The following is a 14,339-nucleotide window of genomic DNA, read 5'->3' on the forward strand; positions in this document are numbered from 1 at the left end:
GACAGCATTGTGCCATCACGCACCAGGGTGAGTTATAACAATGACAAACCCTGGTTTACTCCTAAACTCAAAAAGCTGTGGCTGGAAAAGAGTAAGGCGTTCAGAAGCGGAGACAGGGACTGCTACAGAGAGGCCAAGTACAGGTTCACTAAAGAAGTGGACATTGCTAAACATCAGCACTCTGAGAAGATGCAGCAGCAGATCTCAGAGAATGACTCGGCCTCTGTGTGGAAAGGTTTTAGGAATATCACCAACTACAAGCCTAAAACCCCCCACTCCACTGACGACTTGCTCTTGGCCAACACCCTCAACGACTTCTACTGCCGTTTTGACGAGCCATCAGGCAGCCTTCACACCTCCAACGGCCCCAACAATAGAGACACTTTGGACACTCATTCCCCCACCTCTCCCCCCTCCATAGAGCCATCACCACCTTCAATCACTTCACCTGCAACACCCCCCTCCTCACCCCACACAAAAGAGGATTTCACACCACCTTCTCCCACCACAACTCTTCATATTCATGAAGCAGATGTGAGGAAGCAGTTTAAGAGTCTGAATGCTCGAAAAGCTCCCGGCCCAGACGGTGTGTCTCCTGCCACCCTCAGACACTGCAAACGAGCTGGCCCCAGTGTTTTCTGGCATTTTCAACTCCTCACTGCAGGCATGTCATGTGCCTGCCTGCTTCAAGTCCTCCACCATAATCCCTGTCCCCAAGAAACCTAGGATCACTGGACTAAATGACTACAGACCCGTGGCTCTGACATCTGTGGTCATGAAGTCATTTGAGCGCCTAGTTCTCTCCCATCTCAAGACCCTCACGGCCCCCCTCCTGGACCCCCTGCAGTTTGCATATAGAGCCAACAGGTCTGTAGACGACGCCATCAACATGGCCCTACACTTCATCCTGCAGCATCTGGACTCCCCAGGAACCTACGCCAGGATCCTGTTTGTGGACTTCAGCTCTGCCTTCAACACCATCCTTCCAGACCATCTCCAAGGCAAGCTTTCCCAGATGAATGTGCCTGATCCCATCTGCCGGTGGATCACTGACTTCCTGACGGACAGGAAGCAGCATGTGAGGCTGGGAAAGAATGTCTCGGATTCCCGGACCATCAGCACCGGCTCCCCTCAGGGCTGTGTTCTTTCTCCCCTGCTCTTCTCCCTGTACACCAACTGCTGCACCTCCACCCACCAGTCTGTCAAGCTAATCAAGTTTGCAGATGACACCACCGTTATCGGACTCATCTCGGACGGGGATGAGTCTGCCTACAGGAGGGAGGTTGAACGTCTGGTGTCCTGGTGCAGCCACAACAACCTGGTGCTGAATGCCCAGAAGACAGTGGAGATTACTGTGGACTTCAGGAAGCACACAGCCCCACTCCCCCCCATCATCCTGACTGACACCCCCATCACCTCTGTGGACTCGTTCCGCTTCCTGGGTACCACCATCACCCAGGACCTGAAGTGGGAGCCCACCATCACTTCCGTCATTAAAAAAGCCCAGCAGAGGATGTACTTCCTGAGGCAGCTGAAGAAATTCAACCTGCCAACACGGACGATGACGCAGTTCTACACTGCAATCATCGAGTCCATCCTCACCTCCTCCATCACTGTGTGGTACGCTGGAGCCACTATCAGGGACAAACAGAGACTGCAGCGTGTTGTGCGCTCTGCTGAGAAGGTGATTGGCTGCAGACTCCCATCTCTGCAGGACCTGTACACCTCCAGGACACTGCGGCGTGCAGCTCGGATCTCAGCTGACCCTTCTCACCCTGGACACAGTCTGTTTGACCTGCTCCCCTCAGGCAGGAGGCTCCGGTCCATTCGCACCAGAACCTCTCGCCATAAGAACAGTTTCTTCCCCTCTGCTGTCGGACACATGAACAATAACCATATGACTGTTCCCACCACTAACACATGACCCTACGCTGTGTTCACTGCATCATTCCATGTTTGGCACTGATCACCACCTGCACTCATGTATATATCATGTATATATCTATCCACTTAGCACTTTTAATTCTTATTCTTATTTTTATATTTTTATGACAGTATGTTGCACTGAAGCACCACAGCAATTTCCTAATGTTGTAAACCTCCTCAACATCTGGCAATAAACCCTTTCTGATTCTGATTCTGATTCTGATTTTACTGTCGCCATCTTTGTGTTTGAAGGTGTTCGTGCTTCCTTCGCTTACACAAAGCGCGTCGGGGCCGTGTGCTGACAAACGGCCTCACAGCTTCTGGGCTGATACGCCCTTTGACATCCTGACACGCTGTGTGTCTGTGTTCTCGTCTAGAAGGCGTTGAGCAAACGTTTGCTTCAGCGATGGAGTGGTGGAGGTGAGCGTGCGCTCAGCTGGTGACTGCATCACTTCAAACAGTCACACCTGCTGGTCCAGGTGTGCAGCGGGTCCATCCCGACTCTGTGTGTGTTTAAATTAAGGTTAGAACCCTCGGCTGCACAGTCCTCACTCACCTCTTCTTTCCAGTCAGCTTCTTCTGGTTCTGGTTCTTGGCCGGACTCCCGGTCTGCTTCCGGGCCTGGTTCTGGTTCTTCCTGTGGCTCCCGGAGGCCCCGGGACGGGCGGCGGCAGTCAGACCCTGCGGAGCGTCTCTGAGGCCGAAGCTCTTGGCGGCGTGGCCCAGGTGGAGCGAGCGGATGTGGAAGATGTGTTTGAGGTGAGCAGGGTAGGTGGTGTACGCTCGCAGGAAGGACTGCAGTGCTGTTGACATCACAGTGACAGGTCAGCCAATAAAACAGCAGAACGTTCTCCTCACTCTCGTCACGTTCTCGGCGTCGTTACCTTTCTTGGCAGCCTGTAGCGACCGAGCGTCCGCGTGGACAAAGTTCTCAAACTCAGTCTGAAGGACGGTCGCTCGCTCGCGGACTTCCTGCTCCAGAGCTTTGGACGAACTCTGACAGGAAGAAGAAGAAAAAAACAAAAAACAAAAACAAAAACACGTCAGACTCAGCCGTGCTCCGGAAATCTGCCGTCTGCGCCTCGAGCTCCCTCGCCTCAGCGCTGGAACGGTTTACTAAAGCACCACATGTGACCAGCGTGGTGCAGCGCCCCCCGCTGGGCTGCGCGGTCTATGATGTCACTCATTGCTCTGACCCATGTTAAAAGGTGAGGACTTCAGACTGGGGTCGTGGGAGGGGCTACTGTAAGGTGCAATCCTGCTCGTCACAGCGCTGCTGAGCACGTGTGAGCTGTGCAAACACAAATGATTATTTTTAGCTCCTGCGGGTCGAACGTGCGAGCGCTCACGCCCCACACTGATTTATTCCTGTTTACTCCGACAGGGAAGAATCCAGAATTTTCAGACTGTGTTTGATTCAGCAGCTCTGCTCCCGCATCAGCACGAACATCGTCCCCACGGCAGCGTGCGAGACGCGCCCACGTACCACCTGATGTCTGCTCAACAGATGTTTAAATAAAGGTCGACGTGGAGAGAGAGGAGCTGAAATCTGTTCTGACAGCTACAGCGTGACGACACAAGCATCAGGTCGTGGCAGGTCACGCGTCATGGAAGCGGAAACATCAGAGGCTGAACCTGCTTCACACACGCCGTCGCCACGGCGCTTTTGACTGGCTGACAGGAGCGACTTTAAAGCGGCGCACAGCAGGCGGTCTGGGCCGGGGTCTCACTCTCTCAGAGTCTTAAAGCTTTTTAAAAATACTACAAGAGCCTCATTAAAAACACAGCGACACACACAGGGGGATCGCCCGGCCGCCCCCGCAGGCGGGCTCCAGGCAGAAACGACACGCTTCCTGTGTCTGGAGACTAACGAGCAGGCTGGCGCCTCCTCGTCATCAGGGCACGATCTGCTCGCTGCTAAACACACCTTGTTCTTTTTTTTTTTTTTTTCTTTTTTAAATGACATCAGAAACAGCAGTATGCGACATTACGTGATGGCAGAGCTTCAATTCATCCTTTGTCATTTTTTTTTTTTTTTTTTTTTAAATAAATAGGACAGGGGGAATGAATGAGAGAAAGAGGGGGAGAGAAAGAAAGAAAACCAAAGGGGAGAAGAGACGGTGAGAAGGGGGGGGAGGAGAGAGAAAAAAAAAAAAAAAAGAGAAAAAAAAAAAAAAAAAAACAACAACTCCTGGGTCACCTGTATGGAGAAAAAAAAACAAACAAAAAAAACAAACAGAGGAGACAGCAAACAACAAAGAGCAACATAATAATAGAGAAAACAAAGCACCATCACAATAAACTAGCTAGTCATAGATATCAATAGTTACTAAATAATAAACGATATTGTGCAGCACGCAAGATAGACAGCGCACAGTGTGCTTTGAGGCAGCAGCCAAGAAAGCTTTAGTCCGCGTCTGTGAATACCCGTGTGTACACCTGTGTGCATACCTGTGTGGATCAGCATGCTTGCATTCCAAAGGTTTCTCCATGTAATGATCTGCTAGGGAGTGTGGGGGGGCCACAGCCCCGTCCTCCAGGGTGTGAAGCGGGTATGGAGGAGATCAAAACTCCAGACATCCAGAGGCCCCCAGAACACAAGAGACCAAGGAAGACCAACAGAGGGGCAGCCGCGCCACTGTCCCAGTAAGAGCTGAGGAGAGTCCCAGATGAGGGCTCACTCAGCAGCCGCGGAGCAGAAGCCAGGGGGAGTTGCAGTGACGCGCCCGTGAGCTCCGCCGGCCCCCAGCTGTGCCTGAGTGACCGAGCCCCAGGTCGAGAGGCCGGGGGCACCCCGCCTCCAAAGGGGCCCGAGCGAGCCCCAGGCCCCGACAAGCGGCCGCCAAGGAGTGAGCCGGTGTGTACCCGGACGCCCACCCCCAGACGCAAAGAACACACCTTGTTCTTTAAGCACAAGTGGTGACCACGCTCGCCTCACAAAGCTGCGGCACCAGTCGCTAAGCCGATACCGGCTGGAATGGGCTGGTATCGGCTCGGACTGGTTGTTATGGGCGACCAGCTTCTGAAGCAGGTCACAGGTGGAGATGGTAGCCGCTGCGTCACTCAGCATGCCCTGCAGCGCGCGCTAACAGCATCAGAGCTGATGGAGACCTCCACACTGTCTACATGGCCCAACAATGCCAGGTCTCCATGGCAACACATTCAGAGTCCATGATGGGAGCCTACATTCAAAAACGTCAAAGGAGGCGCCGCCTGCTGGTGCTATTCAACTATTACAAGTTACCAGAGTTAACTAGGAGGCGGAGCTTGAATTGCTCAAGATAAAAAAATGGCAGAAATAAAAAAAACCAAAAAACATTTAGTGTCTCAGCCAATCACATCTGATCACCAGCCTCACCTGCAGCCACCTGACAGAAGTTTTCGGAAGTGACCTACCTTGCTATGGTACTTGCCCCGCCCCTTGTAGACATCATCGAACATCAGACTGGACAGGATGTCCTGCAGCTTCATCTCTGATAGGCTGAAACACAGTAAGCCCCACCCACATGGTTAAAACCAGCACAAGTACCACCCAGCATGACACTGCACGTCAGCAAACCTGATGTTGTGATTGGCCAGCTCAGTGATGAAGGCGGTCTCAGCGGGGGTGAGGAAGAGGAGGCTGCTTCCTCGCGCTCCAATCCGAGCTGTACGTCCGATGCGGTGAACGTACTCGGCCGCTGCGGTGGGAGGAGTGTACTGGGAAAAACCAAAAAGGTTATCAGTCATGTCCTGCTCGCTGATTGGCTAGATACATTATGTAGGTGCTGCGATCTGAGCCCGTTTATTCTGCACGCTTCCTCCTCCCCTCCGCTGTGTCGCCACTCAGCAGCAGAAGCAGCTTCTCGACAGACAGCTCGTCTCTATGGAGACGACACCGTCTCTACTGAGGTGACCAGCTTTACGCTCTAAGCTCTACTGAGCAAACACTTGGCGGCCATCTTTGCGACACCTCTGAGCAATTACTTCAAAATTATTTCTGCATAAAGCCCCTAGTGGACATTACAGGAACTGCAGTGCTTATATAAGCCAATGACTCATCATCAGACTCGTACAGACCAGGAAACCTGGGTTAGCGTACTTGTTTACAGACCCCGTCTTCTGCTGACAAACGATTCAAACGACAGGTATCCGCCCCACACATGACCTCACTGCAGAGCTGCCACCAGATTGGCTACATCCACAAACCCATCATCACAAATTATTAATAAAGGCTCATCATCTGGAATCACAAGCCCTGCTACCCAACCATAACTCTTCCAGTCGTGACTCTCACTCATGCCATCCTTTTCAGACAAAATAAATCACTTGCTGCATCCTTCTGATTCATTCGATAACATAAAGTCACCTGAATAATCCAGGTGACCTGGGGCAGGTCCAAGCCCCTGGCTGCCACGTCCTGAAACAAAGAGCACACAAAGGAAGTTTACGGTCGTGTCCAAATTCATGGGCTGCTTCCTCCCGAGGCCGCATTTGACCGATTACGTCACAGCGACGCGCCGAAGGCCGTCCAAATTCGTAGACTCCTCCGAATGCAGCCGACAAATGCGTCCTCCTTTTCCCCGAATTTGAAGGATGGGTCGGTGTGTCCAACAATGGCGGCTGCTACTAAATTTTAATATTACTCTTATTAATCTTTCTGGGTCACAAAATAAACCTTTAACATATTTTCAGGCGAGAAAGTAGCTGTGTACAGTGTTGGGAAGGTTACTTTTAAAATGTATTCCATTACAGAATACAGAATACATGCCCCAAAATGTATTCTGTAACGTATTCCGTTACGTTACTCAATGACAGTAACGTATTCTGAATACTTTGGATTACTTAATATATTATCATGCTTTTTACAACAACGTGAATGTACTATTGCTGTGTGATTTATTACTGTTACTGAAGGTCCGCGACTCCGAACTGTAGTAAAGGGACCTCTGACTAATACGGCGGGGTCCCTGTCGGCTCGTAGCCGAAAAATAGCTTTACTTTGTTGTGTGGGTCAACTTTTATTGCGAGAGACAGAGAGAGGCGTTGAAAGACTGCTCCAACGGAACTTGTTGTTTTCGGAGGAAAACACGAACACGGTGTACAGTCGAGTATTAATAGCTTACTTACAACTGGGCTCGTCAGGCACTCTTCTTGGCTGCAGTGGTTATTATTATATTTACATGCTTCCAGCTCCCGTTTTTCCTCGATGACAACTCGTACCTTTCCACTCCCCTTTTTCTCCCTCCTCGCGCTCACAGACCCATAACGTGTATGGCAGTCCATTCTCCCTGCAGCACGGACTACACTGCCCATGATGCTACATTCTTTAGAGCTATGCTTGTAGCATTCTGCCTGTTAGCTTAGCACAACAACAACAACGAAAAGGCGCTCTCTCACCCAGGAAACACACAGTCGCAGAGAGAGAGAGAGAGAGAGCGTCGCCCTGTAACCATGGCAACCGTAACGCTGCCGCCTGGAACAACAGCACGTAGCTGTCAAACAAAACCCAAACAGTCCTGACCCGCGACAAAATGAAACAGGAAAGTACCGCAGTGTAATCCATTTATTTCAACAAAGTAACTGTATTCTGAATACCACCTTTTTAAACGGTAACTGTAACGGAATACAGTTACTCATATTTTGTATTTTAAATACGTAACGGCGGTACATGTATTCCGTTACTCCCCAACACTGGCTGTGTAAACATCAAATATCTGCTCGGTTTATCAAGATATCGCATATTTGCAAAAGTGCTTCGACGTTTTCGGAGACGTCTGTTACCCATCAGCTCCATAGCGAGCCGGGAGCTCGAGGGTCACTGAAGCCGCCGAGAACGTCACAACTCCCGGCACATCATGTTCAGATCACCGTGGACCTTCGCTACTCAGGTTAAACGTGATATATGAGTCACTTAGACAACCTAAAATGTTATTGTTGGGCTTTTTTCAGTGTTTTATTTGTTCGTGAGTAAATCGGTTTGGCTGAGATTAAAGTTAGTAGATTATTATAAAACTTTATTAATCGGGTGGGTTCCTCCTTGGTTTTCACACGGCTGATTAAGCAGAAGTGTGAGATGGTCGAGAGTTTCCTCCAGTGTCCCGTTATATTTTAGACAGCAAGGAGCAGACGGCCGAGTTTATTAAACTCCACAGAGACAGCGGTGACGCTAATCTGAAGGCTGGACCGTCCCATTTCACAGCCGTTTACTTCCGGCCTGCCCGACCTTCTGAGGACCCGGCCCACGTAGACCGCGAAGGCCGGGTCCTCAGGAGGATGCAGCCCATGAATTTGGACACGACTTACATATGTATTACATATATACAGTCATGTGTTGCGTTTAAAATACAGTCTGCCCCCTGGTGGTCACAGCGCACACTGCAGGTTAAAGGATACCGACCGTACAGAGCAGCACTCCCGACTGTGACGCCGAAAACTGCTGGAAGGCCTCCGTGCGGTCCTGGTGGGGAAAACAAACACGCATTTAACACAGAGGCGGACAGCAGCAGAAACGGTGGCAAAACGGCAGCATTACCTCCTGCTTCATGTTGCCATGGAGACGCAGGAACCTCAGCGGAGGTTTGTGATTGGCTGAGGGCCTGGAGAGGACAGCGGTGAAGAGAGAGTGAAGGAACTCGACGGCCTCGCAGCTCGAGATGAAGACGATGAGTTTGTCGTTCTGAGAAAACTGAAAGGAAAACATCGAGGACCAATCAGATTTTAGCTTTCCTTTTTTCCTTCCTGCCTTGTAGTTATCGTTATGACCACTTCCGGACTGTTCACCTTGCATTTGTCCAGTATGAAAGCAGCCAGGCAGACCAGTCTGACCTTACTGGGAACCACCACCACAAACTGCTTCAGAGCCTCAGGCACAGCAAAGCTCTCTGATTGGCTGGCTCCTTCGGGGTCACATGTTACAGCGGAGGTGGTGGTGAGGTCAGAGCAGGGAGCGCCAGACACGTGGATGCTGACCGGGTCGTTTAAACACACGTCTGCTAACCGCGTCACACCTGAAACACACAGAGGCTGTTATACTGCCCTCTACGGGCCGACAGAGGAACTACAGGAGGGGCAGCACAGCGGTGGACTTGCCATTTGTGAGCGTCGCAGAGAGCAGCACGTTCTGTCGGGCTGGTCCCGCAGAGTTCAGGCTGTTTAATATGACCGTCAGGTCCTTCTCAAAGCCGAGGTCCAACGTCCTGAACGCACACATAGACATAAAATTAAGTCCACGCTGCAGGAGGGCGTCGATCAAAGGGAATCGGAGTCAACTACGCCTAAGAGTTACCGATCGGCCTCGTCCAGGACCAGCCAGCGGACGGCGCTGAAGGCGATGCTCAGGGTGTTTTTGATATGGTCCACCAGACGTCCAGGAGTCGAAACCAGGATGTTGATTCCTTTACGGATCCTGAAGACAGAATAATATTGTTACGACAGCATCGCTTCAGACGCCATAGAGCAGCTGAGAACAGACTCCAGCAGCCCCGAAAGCTTCACATCTCTAAAAGCCTGGATCTGAGCTCTGCTGTGCTCTCACACATCTGAGAGCGCCACACAGCTTTGCTCTTTTTCCAGAGCTGACGAACGAACGTGCTTTGTGATCACACCTGGCCTTCTCCGCTTTCCTCTTCTCTCCTCCCATCAGGACACCCGGGACGATCCAGGTAAACGGCTGCAAAGAGAGAGACACACCTGAGAGCGGCTCACGCAAAGCTCTCGTTTCTCTGTCAGCTGCTGATTTTTATATCCACATGCGAAGCAGGAAGTTGTTGGTGCTACAAACCACAGCAAGCACACACCTTTGAAAAACGCAGAGCTGGGGCCGTGAAGTGATTAGTGAATTTTCAGAGCCACTGATTCTGGTGAATATTTGGACTTTGTGCTGGGTTGGTGGGACAGCCGCCCCTCAGGGGTCTATATTGGGACCCAGCCCTGCTTTGGGATCTATGCTGCCATATTCTCTGCACGACTACGCTGATGCATTTTCTGTAAATGCAGTGAAGGATTTCCATAATCACCACATCCTAAGCACTATTTCATTCTTACAAAATGAATGTGGCCCACAGTGACACTCACTGGCTGACCCCACGCAGTGACGCGAGCACTTCCCGAAGCGTCCGGCTGTCATTCCTGCTCCCGTGTGGACGTCAGGAAACCCACCGCTGTGCAAACATCGACTGCAGCACTAAGCACACTTTGTTTGGCTCGTCCACATGTCGGCCGTTGCAGGGTGGTAAGCTATGCTGCACACTTCCTTCATTACTTTGGTCTCTGACGTTGTGCCGCATTCTAACGTTTGACTGTGTTTGGTGGGTTTGTCGTGTCTGTGGTGGGACCGGAGCGTGTCCATGTGACAGAGGTAACAACTCGTTTAGAACGAGCGCCTCCATCTGCTTTAGGGACTTTAACCATAGAGTACAATATGAAACAACAGCTGTGAATACTGTGTTACCTTCAGAAGCTTCTGGAAGGTCTGGAAGGTCTGCTGGGCGAGCTGACAAACAGAAGAAGAGCCAACCTTCAGCGTGTGAACAGGAAGTCACGGACGACACTACAGTGAAACGTGCTAATCTAACCGAACCTCTCTGGTGGGGACGATGATGAGAGCCAGAGGACCATCTGACCTGCTGACCTTCGGCTGAATCGACTGAAGACTCTGGACCAGCGGGACGGCGTAGGACAGAGTTTTACCTGCAGACACGTTTGGGTGGCTTTCATTAGGACATGTTGCTAAATGACTTTCCTCACAGTGCAATCTAATACAAACCTTCTTCCTCGTTACAGAGAGTAGTTCTGATCCTGTACGTTCATGTTTGAAGATGTGACCTTCAAAAACAACACGACGCTGCAGGAACTAAACTGGGCTGCATCGATATGCACGTACGATAAACACCCACAAAAGGCCCGCAGACACACACATTAACAAGCCCTGACTCACCTGACTCAGGAGGTCACCTGGACACCTCCTGAGTCAGGTGACGTGTTTTATGTCCACCCAGAAGGAGACCCTCTCACCTGAGAACACCTCAGTGTGACTGATCGACCCACAGAGACCTGCTGCAGTCTGGCTGTATCAGGTACGACAGGTGACTCACCTGATCCTGTCTGAGAGCGGACCACAGCATCGCGTCCCGCCAGGAGAGCTGGGATCGTCTGCTTCTGTACACTGCGTAAGTATTTTAAAAAACAAACAAAACAAAACAACAACATTGCAATGTCCCTTTGTAGAGTTTATACGTTGATCAGGTCACAGTCAGGTGTGTGTGTGTAAAAACCAACCTGGTGAGTGTAGAAATATTCATAACTTTGTTCAGAGTGGCCACCTAGAAGACAGAAACAGCCAATCAGAGCAGCTGACAATGAAGCAGCGATGCTGAACGTGAGACAGACGAAAGTGTGTGTGTGTGTGTGTGTTACCAAGTGAGGGTGCAGGTCGAGGTCTGAAAACGAGTCGGAGGTAAAAATCTTCTCCTTCAGCTGAGCGATGGCTGGTCTGAAGGAAAGAAGACTCCAAATTATTGATTACTGATCACTCCGGAACGTTCTGCAGTCTGAGCCAATCAGAACCAGCCGAGAAGCTGGTTCAATGAGCCAATCGGAGGCGGAGCTGCACCTGTGGATGTCTGGGATGTCAGGGTTATGTTTGAACAGTGAGGAGGTCTTGATGCCGCCACGTCCCGTTTCCTTCGCTCCATCCTTCTTCTTCTTTGGGGTCCCGTCTGTCCCGTCACTGGGTGGAGCCTAAAAAATAAAGACAGTTCATATGGTGACCCCTGTGGTCATGAAGGGAACTGCAGCCTTTATTCTGTGGCTCTCTGCAGTTGCCATGGGCGAAAGCTGTAACTAAGAAGTGAGGTTAGCAGGTTAGCAAGCTATGATGACATGAAGGCAGCTTCCCCTGTTAGATCACCATGGTAACGGCTTCTGAGCACATCACCTGGTTCAGAGTTCGTGTTTAAAATCCACGTTCTGATTGTGTTGCTGCCTCTCAGTGAGACAATGTTTCCCACATGAATCGAGTCACTAACCACCGAATCAGCTGTTCCTCTGATAACAGTGGGCGGAGCTCTGCTGATGCTTTTCATACAGAAGAAGAGTGAACAGGCTGAAAGCTGAAGGGCTTAACAGAGACAGCGGTTTGGATTTACTGAGCCGGCTAACAGAGGAAACCTGGATCTGCACCTGCAGGCTCCTCCTCCTTTGCTGCCACCTGCAGTATGAAGGAGCTCCTCCTCTTCTCTGCTTTCTGCGGCACCTCAAAGTCACAGAAACATCAAATGAACGCACTGAGAGAGAGAGAGCTCACCCATGGCTGCTGAGCCTTCTGACGTTTCCGTTTGCGGGATGGCGGTGATGACGTCATGTCGCTGGAGCTGTTCCGACACAACTGTTCATCGGAAGATGACATCAGAGGTGTGCGTGTGTCCACAAACTACAGGTAAACACAGAGCCGTGAGTCACTCTCACACCAAACTCCATTCACAAACAGTTTGAAGAAGAGCTTCTCTTATTGGTTCAGCTGCGCAGCAGTTTACCTTCAGTCACGTGTAAAACAGCTGTGAGTTAGGCCCACGAGGAGCTTAACCCACCACAGAGCGGCGTGTTTAAAGTTCGACACGAGAGCGCGCACACACACGTGTCCGTGTCGCCCCGCGCGGCTGCTACCGTTGACCTGATGCTAACAGAAACTTCCGGTCTGCGAAGACCTTTAAGATTAAAAGAAAAATAAATTAAAAAGAGGAAAACGAGACAAATAAATACTCACTGTGAAACTCTCCACACGCACAGGCACGCGTGATTAATGCTTCCTGCTACGTCACAAACCCCGCCTTCTCCGCTCAGCAGCTGATTGCGTGGACATGCGCAGTAGCGTCATCTCGTTCTGGATACACACACTAGTAATAAGGGAGACTCCCTGCGTGTAAAAAACACTGACATACTTTGGATGTTATTATAAACATTTATATCCTTAAACTATTTCAGGGAGTCAATCAGAGGGAGGAACATCCTGCTGTCAGCGGGAACACTGGAGGGTCGGGCGGGCGGTGCAGCAGGTGTGGTTTGAGCCTCCAACTCACACTGCAGGTGAGCCTGCAGGGAGTGCAGCTCCAGCCTCCTCCAGCAACACTACTCAGAGATTCTATTCTTTCCTTCAGGGTCCGCCACAGCGGACCACCTCCATCTCCACCGCTCGCAGCATCCTCGTGGCTCTGCCGTCAGAATGGTTTCAATAACTTCCCCGCTCAGCTCCAGAACCTGGTCCAGATTCTCAAGGAGAAACTTTCCTCCAATCAGTGCCGTCAGGTGGACTTCATGGCAGGAGGAAGAGGAAATGAGGACAAACTGTCCATCATCCATCAAACGTCCCCGTTCCCTCCCGCTCCACGTCCTGTTGTCAGCAGGAAGGCTTAAAAATAGAGCTGTCAATCAAACGGCACACCCGGCCCCGCGGGGCCTCAAACCGCCGCGGCGGAGGATTAATTATAGTCATTTACCCAAATCACCGCTTTGAAACGGCGGCGAGCGTCTGAGTGAGGTTTCAATCTCGACTTCAGAGGTAAACGGAGATATTTTAACATGAAGGCGTCCTAAACTGTGATTACTGCTCTCACACGGGAGGAGACGGCAGCGCGCTGACAGAGACGTCAATGGCTGTCAGTCACGCCAAGGCCGCCGACACACACCGCCATCAGAGTACTGATACACTACTGATGCTACTGCATAGTAGTCAAACTATTACTTGTACTACAATGTACTGATGCTCGTAGTACTGAGCATGCTCAGTGCAGCTGAGTGAAACTGTTGTTGATCTGTGAGATCAGCTGACTCGGACACCCACAGGTGCTCAGTGTGTGTGTGTGTGTGTGTGTGTGTGTGTGTGTGTGTCACAGTCGTGCTCAAGTTTCCCTGAAACTTCCGTCTTTATTTGTTTCTGTGATTTTAGTAAAATGTGTCAGTGAGAGCAGGTCAAGTGGGAGCTCTGCCTGAAGAGAAGCATAACAAACACAGGGAGGAGCAGCACATGCTTTATTTTTACAGACAATCATGTGACCTCAGCTTGTTCAGGTGAGTCAGAGGTCACTCAGAGGTCAGCCTGCTCGCCACGGCCTCAAACACAGAGTGAGGGTCCTGATCAGCATCGATGTGAATAGCCTCAGGATACACAGACTGACACACACACACACACACACACACACACACACACACACACACACACACACACACACACACACACACACAGAGTTAGATTTTCACCTGCGTGCACCTGCGGGTTACAGCTCGTCTTTGCTGCTTGTTCTGATCTTATTATCCATGGGTTTAAATCACAGCTTTGTTTTTGGCCTTTTAGTCTTTGTTGTTGTTCCTAATGTTTTGCCTCCATCTCTCTCCTGTGTGTGTGTACCTGCAGGGCGGCGCTGTGGAGCCTGTACTGT

The 14,339-nt window shown here is 50.8% G+C and overlaps 1 protein-coding gene across 2 annotated transcripts; it reads right to left on the reverse strand.

Moving 5' to 3' along the window:
* Positions 1-2,162: 2,162 nt before the first annotated feature.
* On the reverse strand, positions 2,163-13,986 carry ddx31 (DEAD (Asp-Glu-Ala-Asp) box polypeptide 31). 2 transcript variants are annotated; one of them, XM_040046642.1, is made up of 20 exons: positions 12,692-13,986; positions 12,441-12,611; positions 12,212-12,337; positions 11,519-11,646; positions 11,323-11,398; positions 11,185-11,228; positions 11,001-11,071; positions 10,487-10,596; positions 10,358-10,399; positions 9,513-9,577; positions 9,194-9,313; positions 8,998-9,104; positions 8,689-8,915; positions 8,441-8,593; positions 8,306-8,365; positions 6,275-6,325; positions 5,486-5,625; positions 5,323-5,407; positions 2,811-2,922; positions 2,163-2,729 (listed from the first exon to the last, which is right to left on the reverse strand). In XM_040046642.1, the coding sequence occupies exons 3-20, from the start codon at positions 12,311-12,313 to the stop codon at positions 2,479-2,481; spliced, it is 1,944 nt and encodes a 647-aa protein (XP_039902576.1). In that variant the 5' UTR covers positions 12,314-12,337; positions 12,441-12,611; positions 12,692-13,986; the 3' UTR covers positions 2,163-2,478. The 2 variants fall into 2 exon arrangements, with proteins under 2 accessions (XP_039902576.1, XP_039902577.1); XM_040046643.1 differs by lacking the exon at positions 12,441-12,611 and having other exon boundaries at positions 12,671-13,986.
* Between the last annotated feature and the right edge of the window lie 353 nt (positions 13,987-14,339).

This window comes from Simochromis diagramma, unplaced genomic scaffold (assembly GCF_900408965.1).
Source record: "Simochromis diagramma unplaced genomic scaffold, fSimDia1.1 OVJJ01000038.1, whole genome shotgun sequence".
Taxonomy (NCBI): domain Eukaryota; kingdom Metazoa; phylum Chordata; class Actinopteri; order Cichliformes; family Cichlidae; genus Simochromis; species Simochromis diagramma.